The sequence below is a fragment of the Centruroides sculpturatus genome, unplaced genomic scaffold, assembly GCF_000671375.1.
Source record: "Centruroides sculpturatus isolate CEXI.00-Female unplaced genomic scaffold, Cexi_2.0 scaffold1996, whole genome shotgun sequence".
Classification (NCBI taxonomy): Eukaryota; Metazoa; Arthropoda; class Arachnida; order Scorpiones; family Buthidae; genus Centruroides; species Centruroides sculpturatus.
The window spans coordinates 1-20,917 of NW_019386098.1; the positions used below are offsets into that span (position 1 = coordinate 1).

A 20,917-nucleotide genomic window follows, 5' to 3' on the forward strand; every position below is an offset into this window, starting at 1 on the left:
AAAAAAAACGATTTTAAGTGGAAAAAAAAACAAAATACAAGGACAAGATTTTTGGAGAAAACGTCTTCATTCTTTCGTTGTGTTTTGCCCTTTTCTCCTAACATCTGTAATCTCCTTTCAGTCTCTGAAGACCGTCTGCTTGTCGAGATAAGGAGATTAGGCAGTTCGTTCATCTCTCTAAGCATTCTGGAAAATCTGCCGCAGCCAAGAGACGTTAAGTCTAATTACGATAGGCATGCTGACATCAAGTCGATGCTTCGACGACGGATGACGTAGCGACGTGTATATGTGTTTGGAGTTTGGTACTCAATACGCCATAACCCGAACGTTGGTCGCAATGAATTGTGAGACGTCTGGGAAAAAGAGATAAGAAGTTGCTTGTTTTCTTTTTTCTAATGTCTTCATTTGGGGAAAAAGTGTTTTACTGTTTTACGAGACGGCGATCCTCGCGAGAGATATTAGTCACTAGTCCCATTTATTGGATTCAGATTTTTAAAAATTGCAATTGCTAAAACAAAGAAAAGAAAAAGACTTTTCGATCATATCCCGAGTTAAAATCACTATTAAAGTTAAATTTATTTGAAAATATGAACGTATATATATATATATTTTTTTAATGTCCCCTTGTAAGAATTTTGTCTACATTTCTCTCAGTTTTATCTTTATTTTGCTTCATGAATAAGCTTTTAAATCGAGAAAAGTTTCTATATAATCGTTATTAAGATTACAAAGAAAAAAAATGCATATATACCTGACAGGGAGGAAGATTGGATGTGTCAATTCCAGGCTGAGGAGGGAGACGTATTGGATGATGATTGATGATCATATCATCATAGGTAACTCCGTTTGGATTAGGCAATTCACATCGTCCCGTAGTTTCCGTTTTCGTCGGTAAAAAATTCTGTACTTTCTTTTTATGTCTGAAAATATTTTAAATGTATTATACTTCTGAATAAATCACAAATTATTAAATTAGAAATATGTAAATCAATTATTTAATATCTTAAATATCGAAAAATTAATTAATTATAAAGAATCATCGAGAAAAGGAGAGAAAATTCTATCTCTGTTGACTCTATTTAACTATATTTATAATAGCAATAACTTACTTCACTTGTGATTTCTAATACAAAAATACAAAACAATTGAAACGAAGGAAGGCTGTGAATCAAGCTGTTTAAAGATGCTAAAGCATCTTCGCTTTATTTTTCGTCATAACTATACATTTTTTAATCTTTTTTTTTAACTATAAATATTAATTTAATTTTATTTTATTTTGTTTAAATTTACTAATTCCAGTTTAGTCATTTAAAGTTATGTTTTTTAAATTTATTAAAATTAGTCATCGTTTCTATTTGATCTATGTTAATAACTTACACATAACGGTAATCTAATTTAAAAACACTTCGAAAAATTACATTTAGCGAATGACATTATAAATTAAATTTTCTATTTTTCCGCTATCTCTTTCAAACGAGGAAATTATTTCTATTGCAAAGAGTTGACATCTCTAATGACTGACGACGTATATTTGNAGCGAGTACAGTTATATCTAAATTTCATCTTGTAGTACCACGAAAATATTTTTCTCTCAGATAAAAACTTCGGCCGTAACCTCGATAGTATTAAAGGTTTTATGCTTTTAATAAGGTCTAACCTATAGCATTTATACTCGTACATTTGATTTTTATTAGACTAATGATATAACTATGCAAAATAAGATGAAATATTTAAATTAGCATTTTGTATTTTTAATATTTAGTAATAAAAGTAATAAAATAAGCAGACACAATACGTATAAAGTCTGTAACAAAATAGACTATTTTATAAAATTAATAATATAATAAAAGAAAAATTTTGATAAGTAAATCTAAAGATATTTTCAGAACTACAAATTTTTCAATTTATAAAAGAATTTATAATAAAAATTCAATAAAAACTCGGTTATCAAAGTTTTCTGTTTATAAACATACGCCTAATGTAGAATTCATCAAAAGGTGAAGTTTTAAAAGATGTTATCATAGAAGACGACGGAGAATTATAATATATATTTTCATAAGTTAAGTGATATTTTAAAAGTAAAATTTATGGAAACTCTCTCATTAAATGTAACATTTATTATTTAGAAGATTTTTATGATGCATAAAATAGTAATTCTCAAAAAGAAGTAGGCTTTTTATTCAAGATACACCGATAAAAGAAATATGGAAATTGTGAAGAGTTCCATCCTGTAACCATCGTTTCCATCTTACAGGAACAACTTTTTCTGTTAACATTGTCACAACATCCCTCTTCTCGTTCAACATAACCATATGCAGATGCGCTGAATAGAAATGGTATTGCTTGCATCTACTTAGAAAAATTCACTTTGTAAGCAAATGAGAATACATATATAGTAACTCGTAGCAATACACGAAACACCCCAGCTTAAAATAAATATATATATTTAAAAAAATTTTGTAAACTAACCAACAAATATAATTTTATTTTTATATCATTCTCTCTATACAGGATTGAATGGAAACTGACTGAACATTTAACACTTTTTTTCTCTGTTAAGTTTCAACATAAACCAATACTTCTAATGGTATTAGAGAGGATTTTGTATTCATTCTTACAAGAAATACTTTTAATAAGATTATTGTGTAAAGAATAAATCACTGTTAAACTGTTTATAAAACAAAAAAATGATATTATTTTATTTATATACTACACAGTGTTTCGATATTTTGAGAGATACTATCGCACCATTGTAAGAGCCACACTGGATGGGGGAATCTGTGAAAACCAATCTAGTGTGAAGTATAAGTATGGATTTTCTTGTTGAAGAAAATTGTAAAGACTTTTACCACTCACTCCAACTTGTGACAGTTCACTTATAGATTTCCTTCGACTAAGCTCAACACTGGACGATTTCAACTCTTAGAAGTAGGATGACTTCGGAGGTGGACTGACATTCGATCGATAGCCGACGGGATGGTAGAAATAAAGAATTTTAAATTTTTTTTCTATGCTTCATATTCTTTTCTTGACATTATCGGAAAACGTTTTCCTTAGCTAACCCGAGAAATCTGATCTCGGTTATAATAAGTGTTTCGATCGGGCCACCAAAGAAGTTAAAAAACTAAATTTATTATTATTTTTTTTCTCTCTCTCTCTCTCTCTTCTTACTCTTTTAATAACAGAGAAAAAAATTCTAAAATTTCCAACGCTATAAACCGTTTTATACTTTAGAAAATTTTTAATTAAGTTTAATATTTTAAAAATTCACAGAGTTAAGCTTATTATAAAAGCTTATAAAAAAGTAAACATTTACTTAAACGGGAATGGATTTAGTAATAATGAAATTAGCAATACCCAAAAACATCAAAAGTAATTATAAATAAATTAATTAGATAAGAAAAAAAATATATACTAAACACTTTATAAGACTAAATTATCGTGTTACCGAATTAATTCATAATAAAAATCTCATTAAGGGCTATTTTCTGAATCTAAATTTCTTTTGATCTATTTATCTCAGAGCTTTGTGTTTATTTTTCTTCCCGCTACCCTCATAAAAAAAAAGTATTACAACAAAGGGAAACATTTAACATTATTTTTTAGATAGTAAGGAAAGAAATAGGAAATTAAGAATATAGAGACATTTGTAAATTCCTAAGGTCGTCGACCTCATCTCTTAGTTTAAAACTGAGGTCAAATTGACTTTGTGTGTGTCTAACAGATTGAAGTAGCCGTTAAATTATGCAGTAAATAGCTGGAGAGTAACTGCTGAATCATGACGTGAATAATTGATTGTGTTAGCTTATCTTCACCCCTTGCATTTCCCCTTCTTCACAACATAAACCTCTTATTTTTTCAATTTCTTTGAAGAAGGCCAATTAATTCCGAACATCGTGTTTATTATCTTTCTCTTTGCAACTTTCTGTGTTTCTGTAAAGATGATTTTTCATCTTTTCGATGTTGCCAATATAGAAAATTGCATTTATGAATCGTGTTGCACTTTACAATTCTTGCAATTTATTAAAGTCTTTTTAATATTTTAATTAATTAAATTATAAAGAAAATTCAATAGATTTTTAGTATTTTTGTTCTTTTTTGTAAAAAGTTTAAAATATGAAATTGTCGAAATGTTTCTCACGAAATTTTACTTTAACTTTTAAGAATAACAAAACTGTTTATTGTCTAAGGAATATCTTTTCTCTATTTCTGTAGTATTTACAACACACTGTAGACACATTTTAAAAACAACAATTGCTTATTGTAAACTCTTTAGGTTACTATTTTTAAAAAAACTATGTTTGAATTTTATAGCCTAATAACGTTAAATATTACAAAAGGTTGTGGCTTGTATTATAAATTAAACTTAAGAAATGTTAGGAATACAAAATTAATGCGGATAAAAATAGGATTAAAATTAAAAATTGACAGATCATATGAGGATAACAAATGATCATGGTTTCTTTGTTGTAGAGAAAGCAGATCGGTACCTCATTGACGTTCAAGTCTTGTGTCGACTACACGATTGTCGACGCCAGTCCGTCTGATACAGACTGTGTTCATAAAGGAGAGACATTAGTTCCCCTAGCGTGTGTTCAGAAACCCGCAGTACACGAACCAAACCGATTTACCCTTTGTCTCATCGCGAGTTCTAGTTGATGCGTTTGTAGTAATTCTATACATTTATATTTATTATATTTTCCTCTACTTACTCATTTTTTTTCTCTCTCTCTCTCTCTTCAAATGCAAATGAAACTATTTCGGATTTGGCATTAACGAACAATTTTATCATTAAATTAATAATAAGAACATTATTTCTGTCAGTTAATTTTCTTCACGTTAATTATTCTTAATAATGTTTATTAATGCGAATTCGTCTAATTGTTCGACTAGGTGTATTCATTAAATATTAAATTGTTACGTATATTTAAAAAATTTTTAAATGTTTTCATAACTTTCTCATTAAATTACTCTAGTAAAAAATATTTTTGTCGTATCTTTTAAACGGTACATAAACTTTACATTAAATATAAACGATCCCTTTAACTAGTAAATACGGTTGATAGCGAGTACAGTTATATCTAAATTTCATCTTGTAGCACCACGAAAATATTTTTCTCTACCATTTCGCATGCTTTTTTTTTTTTATCAAGGAGTTTATCAAAAGTAAAAAAAAAAAAAAAAAGTTGGCAGCAACAGAACTGAAATCAATCCATTTACCCGAAACAAGGGGAGAGTCTAACACTGCCTCTTTTGGACTCATCTAGTCACGAAAGAAGCCGCATCCTTTAAATCATTAATCCTTTTCCATTCTAACAGATTGCGATACTTTTTAGATATAACTACTTTATCCTGTATACTGTCAAAATTAATTTCTGTTTTTCCTTTTTCTTTTGAAGATTTTACTCTTAGTCAATTTGTTCTTTTCGTATTACTCTTTAATATGTCGACATTTCAAAGACAGATTTAGATACTTTTTACTCAATACTTTATATAAACACTATCTGATAGAAAATAGGCTTATCTTCTTTACTTTTTTAATCAACAAAAAAGCAAATTTTATAATATATATATATATATTTTTTTTTTTATGAAGTTCTTTTTTTACTCATATAATTGATGAAAGAATGCGATAGAGATTTCTTCCTTAAGTTAATACAATTTTATAATAAATTTTCAACATTTAAGAAAAATTTAATATCGTTAAATTAGACAAAATTTATAATAAAACTTTCTTAATCTTTTATTTAGTTAATTATATAAATTAAAAACGAGTTAAGTAGATGATAACTGACGACAGTTATAAATATTAAAGTAAAGAATACAATACATAAAAATCGAAATATTTTAAAAATATGATAAGAATGCATTGGATAACAAATTAGCATATAGACTTCTGACTTATTTTTACTGAAATATTTATAAAAAAAAAAAGCAATAAGCTTGCGTGTAACTCGGAAGATTAGAAAAAAGTCACGCGATGCAGCATTTTCTTATTATAGTTAATATGTATCCACGTATGTTTTTGTGAGAGATGAATCTCATTCCTCTAAGAAAAAGCAATAATAAAACTTCTTTTGATTGCTATCTACTCATACATTAAGCAATTTTTATAAACATGTAAAAAATATATATATATATATAATATTGCTTTTTTATATTCATAAACTTTAAAAGTACTTTGGTAGATTTTATAATAACGAAATACTTTCCTTATTTTCTACGTGTTTAAACAATAAATGATTAACGTCATTACCATAAATATGTAATATTTTAATACTAAGATTAGCCAAGAATTTAGATAATTAATAAAATAATTTATTATCCAAATTCGTAGATAATAAACAAAAAGTAAAAATTTCTATATTAATATTTATTATAATAAAAGTTTAGATAATAAAAGATATTTATTAAAAAAGAAAATTAAAAATCTATAAATTTATATTAAAAATAGTTTCAGTAATTGTTCATTAAATTTTTCGTATTAATTTATTTTGATAATAAAAGCTCGCACCTACTTAATCTTGTAATCATTTGTAAAGAAAGAATGTTATCAGCAGAATGCATATTATTGATTATGGTCCAAATGAAGTGTTTGACTGATTAATGGCATGGCTTTGCTGACTCTATACATAAATTAAATTGCTTTAAAGAATAAAAATTTATATTAAAAGCTACAAATTTTCTGTTTGTCATCTCATTTCAAACGTTTTAATACCTAAATTAACTTCAAAAATATAAAATTAATAATTCAATTGATATATGTCCAAATCACATGATATAATAATTGTTTCTAATTCATATCGAATGCAAGTTACTTTACCGAAAACATTAATTATGTAAAAATAACGAAAGTCATATCTTCAGATAAGTCTAAATTTTCCATTAATGTTAAATGATAAAAAATGAAGGGGGAAAAAAACCCATAAAGATTGCACGATTAAAGCGAATTCCAATTGCATTGACCGACCAACTGACAACTGTAATAAATCTGATAAAGTAGCTTTTATTAGATTAAAATGAATAATTTATATAATATAGAATCAACTATATAAATTAAATTAGTTTAATATATGATAATTACAGTTATATATATATATATAACTTTAAGGATTTAATGTATTGAATTCAATCTTCTACTGTAAAAATGTCTTAAATATATTGTATAAAAATATTATTATTATATTTTAGTAGTTAATATTCTTGATAAGCATATAGAGAAGGTTAAGGAAAGGAGGGAAGATGCAGGAGTTTTATCTCTGGGGGGTGTAAACCACATGTGATGGAAGTATCGATTGAGAATTTCCACCTGGGGCACACATTGCTTAGTTCCATCTAATGATTAAATATTTAAGACATAGGAGTATATTAAAGTAAATATTTTATTTGAAGGGGTTGATGTCTTCTTGCCGGAATAAGGACAGAATTTCTTGACAGAAATAAATAGGACTGACTATGTATAGAGTGCAATCTGTCAATTATCCATGTCTATTCCATATGCTAGATAATTAGCATTTCCAGTAACTGTAATTACGCCGTTTCATAAAGGATATTTTGTATATATTTTCGAAATTAATGTTGATAAACTCCGTATTGCATCATTCGATTATAGTTTGTTACTTAGCTAATAAATTTATTCATAGTTATGATTACAACGAATGCCTAACAAGATGCACGAAACATTACAAATTAAAACCAATATTATAAATATTTTATTCGTTCCGATTTAAGTAAACATTAAGAAATAGTCCATTATAAGTTTTCAAGTTTATCTAAACATAATAAAATAAAAAAAATTAATTATTATTACTTTCCAACACACGGTAACTTCTTATTTCGCTATTAATTATCTGTGTTACTTAAAATATTTAAATAATTAATATTCATCAATATCGAAGCTTTGATCTTTAGTTAACGATAGAATATAAAATTTCTTGCGATTTTAATAGATGGCTTCATTTAAGAAGAATAAACTGGAGAAGAGTTAATAGTGATTGTCACCAATTTACTTCGTTACAAAATCACTCGTAGTTCACAGGTCGAAGTGGCTCACAACCAATTAAACCCATTTATATAGGCATTCGTCCAACTTGTCCAAAAGTCAATTTTGATTTTCCTTTTAGCTCCATCAACCGACTAATTCAACGATAATTATCGTTGCTGACGTTAGCATTTTTAAAATCACTTCTCCTACTTAAAACAGCGATGGAACTACGATTCCTTTCGACTATTACGTTTTTATGACAAATGGTAATTGTTAATACTTCTCCTAATTATAATTTTTTTTCTTTTTTTTTATATCTTTACTTCATGACAAATAAATTTAAATACATGCATTGTGGAATGAGATAATTTTCTGATCCTGACGTCGTCTTTCGTTTATAAAAATACGAGATGGCAAATATTTGTAAACAGGAAAAAGTCGGTATTTTCGTTTTAAGACAATCTCAAGGAACAGGAGGGGAAGTAGCACAGATGGAGTCGTAATGGGGATCGATATTTGCCGTGCGTGACCGTCATTTACGGTCCCACCCCCTCTCTCGCAGATTTATAGACATCATTAAAATCCTCCCCGCCAGAAGGGGTGGGGCACGTCACCCATTGATTCGGCATAGCTGGAAGAGTTCATTAGACCGACCACAATGACGTAGTACTGACAGGACCAATCATGTAAGAAAAAAAAAAGAAATCGAAAACACGTCTGCATTTTTTTTAATCGTCACGTTTTCGATCAGTTCAGATTTCGATTCGTTTTTATAAATTTTTAAATAGTCTGATCCATTATTAGAATGTATTTAAACTTTCATAAAATGTAGGGTGGATAGTTGTTAAGGCTCGAACCGACTGATGGTAGGGGAAGCTAGACGACAAGTCCGGAGAGGTTGATGTCGATTTGGTGTGCCTGAAACATCGATCACATTGATGGATGCGAAGCATGTTAGCGACGGGGTGGATAGCTTTTCTCCGCCCTCATCTCTATCGTCTTTCTCCCATCTCCTCCTAATTAATGATGCATTCATTCTCTTGCCTATTGTATTGGAATTTCTCTAGAAACCGCATCCATGGTCAAGAATCACTGCATAAATTTCCTAAAAATCGTCTCTTAAAATGGCTTTAAACACGTGCCTCAAACCCAGAAACGAGTAAGTAATTTTCCCTGGTTAGATAAGGCCAATGTTTCTTCGTGCAGTAACGATTTTCACACCTGATTCACCACGTTTGTTTTACGCTGACGTTGAAGCCTTTGGAGTGTAGCTATACCGCAAGGCTGGCAGTTGATGGGACCAAGTGAGAAAATCACTTCTAATCACTTCAACCGTCGATGTTCTTCGCATATGCTTGAATGGCTTCGTCTCAGTCATGTGAACGACAGGCTCTAGTAATTAGTTGGTCGCCTAGCAACAAGGAACTGAAACCTCACCTCTTTCAAATCCCCTTCAATACTTTCACTTTTATCGGAATCGATTTGTAATTTTTTTCCTCTCTCTCTCTCTTTCTCTCTCTCTTTTCCTCCCCGAAATTCTTTTCTAAAAAATAATTATTAACCAAAATTTTGTTTCTTTTAAATATCTCCTTAATCTAATTAACGATTAAATAACACAAAAGTGTAATGAAGGGAGGAGAGAGAGAGAGAGAGAGAGAGAGAGAGAGCGAGAGCGAGAGAGGAAAACTAATGTTTCTATTTCCGTTTTAGCTTTCTTAATGATCAGGGGCGTCGACCTCATTTATAGGGAAGCTGGAATTTCTCACCATGGATGAGATCTTCCTTCCACTTATCATGCGTATCCAGATCCTAGATAAACACTGTCATGCAAAATACTTCGAAAAGCTTTTACTCACGTGGTTTTACTGTTGCTCATGCGTATTTTCCAAAAAATAATATTGGCCCATTGCCAAAAATTTGTTTATTTTTACACAGTTTTGTATTTTCAATTTAAAAGAAAAAAAAGGCTTTCTTGTTACAACATTATAGATTTATTTGAATTTCAATACTGATGTTCTCTTCGTTATATCACTTTAATACTGATCGAAAAATAACATTTAGATATAAATTTTAATAATATCGATCGAATAATATTTCTTCTATCATACGTATGAATAAGTAAAATATCAAAAATAAATAAATAAATAAATAATAAAATCTTATTTTTAGCCAGTAATTCTATAGCTTATATATATGTAATGTCCATAAATCTGATTAGTTAGATGAAATAACTAAACATCAGATGAGAGGTCGAGAACCGACGGGTTTTAATTAGAAAACCTCAGGTATGTTAATTAAAATAAGAAAAAAAAAAATTAAAAAATTTGATGATGTAACAATAATCATTCTGTTTTCAATCACTGTTTTTACTTAAATTTTTTTTGTTAATAAATTTAAAAAAAATAAATAAATACCAGAGCAGAATAACGTGCAAAAGTTTTAATACAATTAAAAAAATAATAATAAAATATTCTTTAATTTAAATCAGTTAATTGAAAAAAAATACAGGATACATTTATAAATTAAATTCTTTTATAGTGTATTTATTTAAGTATGTTAGTAAAAACGTCGATAAACAGTTATAAGTTTATTTTATTTTATTTTTATTATATAAAAATGCATTCTACGCTACTAAAAGTTTACTTTTTAATTTATTTATTTCCTGATTTAGGTTTTGTGTCTAAATATTTTCTTCATCCTACTCTAGATAATAGATTTCAAACAATTAAATAAACAAAAATTACATAAAATATTTACATTTACTCCCTTTATTTTCATAGGATTATAGTGCAGTTCTTATTATCTTTTTTGCCTAGTTTTTATATAGATTACTTTATCCATTATAATTGATAATTTTTATAATAAATATCGTTAAACAGTAACTCGAACTTAATTCGAATTCAAGAGAAATCTCATTAGTACTGATTTATACTTTAGAAATTTTATGAAAATTTATATCCTTTTTTAATGGCATTATTATTAAATTTAAGAGGAAACTTTCAAGATTAGCTAAATTTTCTTTAATTTATTAACAGAGAATGGATTTATTTTTCTCTCAGTAAAGAGATTTATTACGAAATTTTACATTCAAAAGAAATGTTTTTTATTTTATTTTTTTAAATTCAAAAAAAAAGAAAAAAAATTCAAATGTATAAGCAAAAAATTCAAAACAAGTTTCTCATGAATATTAAATAAATGCCTTGCTAGATAAGATAAATTTTATATAAATTCAAACTTTCCGTCTCATTTTTATTAAAAATACATTTTAAAAGAATATAAAAATATTATTTTCACTTTTTATTGGAAGTAATATATATTTTTTAATATTTTGATTTTTAATAAATCATTTTAAAGCAATTGAATAAAAATAAAACACATCCAAAAATAAATTCCCAGACCTTTTTCAACTTTGAAAGTCTATTTGCGAGTTATATAAATAATTTGAATCGTTTCTAATATATTAAACATTAAATCACTGTCAGAATTTAGAAGTAATTAATAAAAAATATTTATATAATTACTTAAAATATACAAAATTTTTAAAGATAATTAAGCATCTTTTCCTTTGTTACAACATCTCGTAAGTGCAAAAAATCTAGTTATAAAATCTCTTCTTTTCAATTTATTTACAATTTTAGTTTACTTTGATGTTCTTATTATGGAAACTAGTCCATCTGCAGAAGCTATTTAATAATAATACTAATAAAAAAAAAAGTTTCTCTTTCTAGATCACAATCGAATCTACAGCTTCGTCTTTCATGTTGCTAGCAACATTGATATTCCTTATATGTCGCATTGCTAAACTGTATTCTGGGCGACAAACAGACTGAGTGACAGGAATTTATCACACCATCTTTCTAGATAATCGATAACATTCTTCGTTACCGTATCGATATTATGATATTTCTAACAATACAAAGAACAGAAACTAAATTTAACTTTTAATAAAAATCGAAAATTGTTCGCAATTTTACTACACGAAATTATTCTAGCGTAGGAAGAAAGAAAAAGAAAAAAAAAGGAGATATATAAAGGCACATTTGTGTATTACTGATCAATATAGTTTATTTGTTGGCTTGATTTAATCAAATGGGTTTTTTTTTTGCAAGTTGATAGGGAGAAGAAATTAAAACTCTATCCTAAATAAATGTAAATGTAACAAAAATTTTTAATGTTAAATAAATAATTTATTCATAAATTAATTTTAAAAAGTATAAAATTTATCTTTTTTAGGTTTAAGACTTAGTATTTAAAACTTAAAACTAAAATTTATATTAGCGATTTCGTTTATTTATTTTGTTTTTTAAAAAATATAGTAAATGGTTTTAGATAAAAAAAAAGAAAAATAATAATATAAATTTATTTTTTTAAATTTATTTCTATGATTGAAAGTGAAAGTTGAGAAGATTTGAAATTCCCTACGATAAAAAAAAAATAATAAATAATTTAAAAATTTTTTTTCTTTCAGTATTAACAATAAAGAAAAACGACGACGAAAGCGAGAATTTATTAATTTTATCTCTAAAGATTACAGAAAATAAATTTCTTATTCTTTCCTTAAAGATATCCGATAAAGAAAATTTTAATCGGATGATATATTTCGTTCCAGTTTAGCTTTCGATCTTTCATTTCTCTACCGCATCCCGGATCAAAATCGAGGAAAAGCATAGAGACGAACACCTTTTCTATCCATCCTTCTATCGATGCCAAATACTGATATAACAGTCGATTATGATAAAAATCCATCAAGATAGTGAAAAATAAGATTGAAAATTCCACAACTGATTATATCCAACAAATTGCTTCTACTAACTTCTAAGAGATTGAAAGTAATGACTCGAAATGAGACAAGAAACTTATCTAATATATTAGAAGGTGACAGTTTATTACAGAAAGGAAACAAATTATCTAGAAATATAATTTATAAAACTTACTCTTTTTTTTTTATTCTACAACGAAAATATTACACATTACATTGGATTTAAGCGTCATTTTAGAGAGTAAGACATTGTAGTACGTCTCCATTTAGTACAGATTACACGTGTATCCTAATCGTATTGTTAAGAGACGATCAAGTATGCCAATCACACAAAGTCTATTTTTCTTTAGTTCTATTCAACAAATGTTCCGTTGTCGAGTTGATTAAAGTACATTCATTTAATTGTTTCAAGTACCTTTAGGAATTCCATTATTAATTGAATGATTTACAGAGTTAACATCATTCTTATCAACTAATCTATAATTATGTATACATTATACAAGTAAAAAAAAAGAGAGAGAGAAAATAAATAATTTTTGAAAATCTTTAGAGTTTTTTTCAATTAAAAAATAAATATATTAATTAAAAAGAAAAATTTAATTTTAAAAAGTTTAAAGATAATTATCATAACTAATTGGAAATTAGAAAATATCGATTCAAATGTCGTAATTAGTACGAGCTGTTACTAAAAGTGCGTATCGATCGTTTAAAAGATGAAAACCTTAGCTATAAATTTATATAAAACAAGTAAAAAGATTTATTTATATCATAAATAATATTAATTGAGATATAAAAGACTTTCTTTAAAAAAATTTTTCAAGATAAAAATATAGTATTTTAACTTGTTTACAATGCTTTAGAAGATAGATAATATCTATATTATTTTAAGTAAAATAACTCGGAGGTGTTTATTAAATTAATTATGTTTAATTTTGATAATTATTCTACTAACGAGCTTGCTAAGATTACGTTTAAACTTTACGAAAACATATCTATAAAACGAAATCCAGTACAATTATTTAATATAGAAAAAAATAATTGATTTAATTAATAACCAACAAATAATAATAATTCATTTTTTTTTGCGTTTATCTAAATTTTACTCAAACATTCAATTAATTTCATTGATTTGCTTTTAAGAAAATAAAATTTTAATTATTCCTATAATCAAGACCGGCTGCGATTTTAACTAATTTTCTTCCATGTTTCACATTACTCCTGCAGTTTAAAATTGCAATTTTGTTCCTCTCTCTTTCTCCCTCTCTCTCTCTCTCTCTCTTTCTTTTCTTGGAGATTTTTCTTAATTTATTTTTCTGGGATATTTCGATCTCTCGACTGTGAAGCATCTCGATCTGGCATGTTACGGATTTTTGACGTGAATCGGTAGAGCAGAAGGACTGTTGGGCCACTCCTTGACTAGCCCAACCGTATAATCACGATCTTATTCTAGTGTCCATCACATTCTTCTATTCTTCTTCTCCTCCCTCATGCGAGTTATCGACTAAAGAAAAAAAAAAATTCCTTTTTCTGACTTATGGATGTTGCCTCTGCTTCTATCAAGTCTTTTTAAACGTTGTGTGTGTCTTTTATGTTTATTCACCAATTTTATTATCTTCGCATAACGTTATTCCAAAACAATTTAAAATGTTAAATCACTATTAAAATAAATGATGCGTATTATATATATTTTTTTAAAAAAAATTATCCTTTTATTTTTGGGCTAATTATTTAATAGAATATTAAAGAATATTACGGAATCTGCACTATAATATTCATGCTAACATAAAAAAATATATATATAATTTAATAGTTACTAAGTCATATTTAATGACGTTTTACCACAAAACCTGGCGTGAATGATATCATGCGCCATCTCCAAATCATTAGTTATTCAAGATTAAATAACTTCAAACTATTTAAATGTCATTAACTATTTTTACAGAACAAAAAAAAAAGATATATTGCCATCTTTTTGTTCTATAAAAATAGATAATTGTATTTAAATTCCTATATATTACATTATACAACTGTAGTTAATGGCCTTACATAAAACTGCAATACTATAATATATTATATACCTCGTAATATATATTATAATCCTTAATGATATTTAAATTGCACAAAAATTATTGCAAATTACGTAAAAATCAAAGGCTTTAACAATCTGTATACAGTTTTTTTTTTCTAGTAAACGAATATGATAAATTCTGTGATAAATATTTAAACATTATATAATTATAATTCTACTTATTTACTTATATTTTGTTCAGGAATTTTTCCAAATTTCTTATCTGTTATTGTATTAACTTTAAAATGTGACAACTTCCATAAAATGTATCATATTGGTAAGTCGTAACACTATCGTCTATACCTAATTACAAGCACTATATGATCTATAATATTGATTAGAGAATATCATAAAATATGTATGGTGGGGTGACTAAATCATTACTTGGCCTGAATTATTCTATACTTAGGACATATTAAGCACGCGGCTATATAATAGAATAGACGTTAATAGCCTATACACCAGACAATAGTTGTAATGGTAGATTAAATTATTTATGCTAACGAGCCTGCTTTATTAATTTTGTTCGTTTTACACATTACTTAGTTATATTTTGGAGCATTCGAGCAGAAGTTTAATTTTGAAACGAATTTTAATAATAATAACGATACAGTGCATAACGTTAGATCAATTTTTTAGGTTCTCTTGAAGCCTGTATAAATTCTGATGTATCGTAAGATGTTTACATAACTGTGGAAAATAATCTGCAGAATGTTTGTCTAACTGCATGCATGAAATGCAGATCCATGATGTGCATATGAATGGAATTTAATACGAGTTTAAGGTACCCTGTTATAAATTTTCTGCACGCATGTTTCTAGGCGTGGTTTGTTTTTTTTTCGATTTTTATACCAGTATATGGAAATCTTAATATATATCTATGGTTTAAATTAAGATTTTTCGACAGTAATTCTGTAGAGAGAATGTATTAACTAGTAAAATATAGAATTACGACCCGAAGGAAAGTGTAAATTGCCATTAAAACTAATACCTTATTAGTTTACATTAACTTGATGGTTTACGTCTTTAACTTCTTCAAGCCATCAAAACATGTTTGAGAAAATTCGTTCGAGGCCGGTTTGGTCCAATTACGATCGTTAACGTTCATCTTACAAGTAAGGAAGGAGGAAGGAGGCTTGGNGCTAATTATTTAATAGAATATTAAAGAATATTACGGAATCTGCACTATAATATTCATGCTAACATAAAAAAATATATATATAATTTAATAGTTACTAAGTCATATTTAATGACGTTTTACCACAAAACCTGGCGTGAATGATATCATGCGCCATCTCCAAATCATTAGTTATTCAAGATTAAATAACTTCAAACTATTTAAATGTCATTAACTATTTTTACAGAACAAAAAAAAAAGATATATTGCCATCTTTTTGTTCTATAAAAATAGATAATTGTATTTAAATTCCTATATATTACATTATACAACTGTAGTTAATGGCCTTACATAAAACTGCAATACTATAATATATTATATACCTCGTAATATATATTATAATCCTTAATGATATTTAAATTGCACAAAAATTATTGCAAATTACGTAAAAATCAAAGGCTTTAACAATCTGTATACAGTTTTTTTTTTCTAGTAAACGAATATGATAAATTCTGTGATAAATATTTAAACATTATATAATTATAATTCTACTTATTTACTTATATTTTGTTCAGGAATTTTTCCAAATTTCTTATCTGTTATTGTATTAACTTTAAAATATGACAACTTCCATAAAATGTATCATATTGGTAAGTCGTAACACTATCGTCTATACCTAATTACAAGCACTATATGATCTATAATATTGATTAGAGAATATCATAAAATATGTATGGTGGGGTGACTAAATCATTACTTGGCCTGAATTATTCTATACTTAGGACATATTAAGCACGCGGCTATATAATAGAATAGACGTTAATAGCCTATACACCAGACAATAGTTGTAATGGTAGATTAAATTATTTATGCTAACGAGCCTGCTTTATTAATTTTGTTCGTTTTACACATTACTTAGTTATATTTTGGAGCATTCGAGCAGAAGTTTAATTTTGAAACGAATTTTAATAATAATAACGATACAGTGCATAACGTTAGATCAATTTTTTAGGTTCTCTTGAAGCCTGTATAAATTCTGATGTATCGTAAGATGTTTACATAACTGTGGAAAATAATCTGCAGAATGTTTGTCTAACTGCATGCATGAAATGCAGATCCATGATGTGCATATGAATGGAATTTAATACGAGTTTAAGGTACCCTGTTATAAATTTTCTGCACGCATGTTTCTAGGCGTGGTTTGTTTTTTTTTCGATTTTTATACCAGTATATGGAAATCTTAATATATATCTATGGTTTAAATTAAGATTTTTCGACAGTAATTCTGTAGAGAGAATGTATTAACTAGTAAAATATAGAATTACGACCCGAAGGAAAGTGTAAATTGCCATTAAAACTAATACCTTATTAGTTTACATTAACTTGATGGTTTACGTCTTTAACTTCTTCAAGCCATCAAAACATGTTTGAGAAAATTCGTTCGAGGCCGGTTTGGTCCAATTACGATCGTTAACGTTCATCTTACAAGTAAGGAAGGAGGAAGGAGGCTTGGCATTGGTCTTTACGTGTTATCTCTAGCGGAAATGACGTCACGCCGAGTAGAACGACACTCCCTGGGGGTACGATAAGAGCGCGTTCCACGCCCTGAAGGTCCCAGTTTGGGTAATGAATTAATTAGCACAAAGTTTCCCAATTAAGTTGACATAGAGGGAGAAAAGAATGCTGTGAGACGGATCGATGTAGTGTCGAATCACTAAGAGGCGCCAGTCGAACTGGACCAAAGGCGACAGTCCACTTCAGTTGAACTAAAATATATATTATCGTCAAGAAATTATTGAGTTTTACATTATGTACGTAATGAGATAACTCTAATTAAGTTAATTGTCTCGCACTTTGAACTCCATCAGCATCAGTAACATTAATCTCGACAATTCGAGGTGTGCTTAATGTTCTGTCACCGAATCAGTATGATGAAAATTTTAAATACAATTATAGATAACTTTCTACTTCGATATTTCAATAGCAGATGGTTTTTATATAATGATTCGTGTATTTTCAAACATCTCGATTCTCCGACGGAAGAGCGGGTCCATGTTTATTGAAACTGCATCTGTCGACATCACACACACCCGTTGCTATAGTTACTTGAGGTCGTTTCATTCATAATCAATGAGTGACGTCACAGTTGCGTCACTGTCTTGACGATTCTATTTATGATTTTTATATTACTATATTTATAAATATTATTGTTATTTATATATACTTATACGTGTGTATCTATTTCCCATTGTTAAATGTTTCATGAACAACATGTGGTCTCTGTTTATAGTTACCTTTTCCAGAATTGCTATTTTAACAATGGAATAACAATTTTAAATTCGAAACTGAGCTATTGATTTTTTAAAATATAGAGATATACAATAAATATAAAGCATTAATAGATGATAATTACAATGATAAAGTACACATATTGTGCTTTCATTTAATACAATTGAACTGAATATATTGTTTAGAAATTGAAAAAAAAAATACAATAAAATTTAAAATTGTTTAAAGAATTTTTTATAAAAAGAATTAAGTTGTTTTAGAAGTTATAATATTTTCGATCGAATATATATTTTAAACTAAACTTTTACTTGTATATGATGTAGTTATAGCCTTGGAGGATTTATTGAATAGTCTAAGATGTCATTATTTGTCGCTCTTGTCAACTGACATTGGATTGCATTCGCTTCGATAAACTTTATTGCCTCATATTATTGCATAGATAGAATGTAAAAAATATATATATATATTTCAAAACTATTTATCTTATTTACAATTTTAATTTCCAGTGGTTTAAACGTTCCTCTTCGATAATATAACAGCCAATAGAATTTCGCGTATTATTCTGATCAGTTAGAATTCAAAGAATTCACTTTATTTTACAAGAATAAACTTACCTCCAAAAAATGTAAGTGGCAACAAGAAGTGCAACGACTATTACGGACGAACACACTGTTAAGATAGGGAGCAGTGGAAAGCTAGGAGGGGTGTATATTTCTCGGACTGGTTCCATTCTGCAATTGTGGAGTTCGTATTCGTAACCTGTCTTGCATTCCTCCAGAGATGCGGGAGCGGGGGGAGGCGGAAGAGCAAACTGAGGAGGAGGAGGAGGATCCGGGCAGTCGCACGAATCCGCATCTTCTTCCCATCGTGCACTGCTGCGATCCATCTTCCAGATCCAAAAGCTTAAAAGATTCATAAAGAAAATTTAATTTTTTTTTTTTAAATTAAATTTGTAAGGAACTTTTAATAAAATTTAATTAACTATTAAAATAAGATTGTTTAGTCACTAAGATATTTATATCAGCTATAAAAAAAAGGAGAACTGACGTAACACATTCTTGCTATAGTTGTCAGGAAGGATATTCTGATAAGGATGATTTAATAGACTTTTTAAAAGAAATTTCCCTATAAGACCATTATAAATAATTCCACTATTTAATAAAAACCCGTCAGTGACACGATAATGCATGATACCGATCCATTACTCAACTAGTAAGCTAAAAATGCGAAATTGCAAAGAAAGCATTTGATGGAAACCGGATGAAATTGGTAGTGTACATATTCTTCAATCCCAAACGCAAAATGAAGTGGTTGGAACCTTCAGAACAGAATGTATAATATATTCTCAACAGTTATTAGTATTCGGTGTCGGAAATGCTATTTTCCTAGAAGAACATCTGTCATGGATCCGTGTCGTTTGACACATTCCTATTCTAGAAGCAGCTTCTCAATCTCTCGCTTGTAGCGACAGTGATCAATCACTAAAGAAGTCGCAGTGCTTATCTTGAAGCCAAAAAACACTCTGAGCAAAGACGAAGAGTAAAACATATTCTCGGCTTTAAGCCAGTTGAGCATCTCAGGAGAAGTCTTTAGACACGGTTTGTCTTTTCATTTCGCGCTAGGATGGATCTCAGTACAGCAATTAATTAAAGGTGATTAAAGAAGTGATTAAGGAACTTTCTTTACAAAGCTCCTTCTCTCTCCAATCACAAATTTATAAATTACACAAAACTCTTCCCTTGCTTTATCAAGAAACAATAGATTTAAACAAAGGTTTTTAAAATATAATAGAAATATGTTTATTAAAAATCGAATTTTTTTTTTTTTTAAATTATAAGACTTTAGTAGAAAATACGCGCTTTTTTAACCCCCTATTTAATATATTAAAATATTATTTTTAAATATTAGTTTACAAATAATTGAATTTTTCAAATAAATTTGCATTTATCGTTAAAAAACTAGCATAAATATTAAATTTTTAATTAAAAAAAAATTGATTTATTCAGACTCGAGTTTAAAAATATTAGTAAAGAACCTAATAATTTTTATTTATAAATAAAATTTACAAAAATGTAAATATTTGTCAAACATTGCAGCATATTTTTTTTATTATATTTTTTCTCCCTCTAAAAAAAGAAAAAAAAACAGGAAAAAAAAGTTAAATTGCATCTCCGTAAATAATATATATATACATATAAATTCGAATTCGTTTTCATATTTATGTTTATTTATTTTTTTTTTAAATTTTTAAATAAAATTACTTATTCATATTAAAAATTATAAATTAAAGATAACGTATGATAAAGAAGGAAAAAAAATTATTTTTCTTTAAACTGCATAATTCACAATAATAAAAAAATTTAAAATATATTTAATAATATTTTTATTTTTACAGAAAACAAAACAAATATATATATATATATGCATATTTTACCATTAAAAAATCCATTTTAATTAAATATAAATTTATCAAAATAAATTTTTATTTTTCAATTTACAGAATTTTTAAATTAAATTTAATTAAAACGACGTTTCCAGAAAATTACAAAATAATAAAAAAAAGCACATTGTTTGCTTTCAAATAATATAATTAAATTTAATAGTAACAACAATAACAATAATAATAATAATAATAATATAATATAAAACGTGTAAAAATGATTTAAAAAATAAAACTAATAATACGTTTGCGTTACCGCA

General features: G+C 27.4%; 1 protein-coding gene across 1 annotated transcript in view; it reads right to left on the reverse strand.

Annotated features, from left to right (window-relative positions):
- Window positions 1-751: 751 nt before the first annotated feature.
- The window catches only part of LOC111613576, a gene marked incomplete at its 3' end in the record, with an annotated part of 30,022 nt that continues 9,856 nt past the window's right edge, over window positions 752-20,917 (reverse strand). Inside the window, exons 2-3 of the mRNA XM_023354927.1 lie at window positions 18,832-19,119; window positions 752-920 (exon numbers count right to left, since the gene is read on the reverse strand). Of these exons, the coding sequence (XP_023210695.1) occupies window positions 752-920; window positions 18,832-19,103 (441 nt within the window). The remainder of the gene's footprint in view (window positions 921-18,831; window positions 19,120-20,917) is intronic.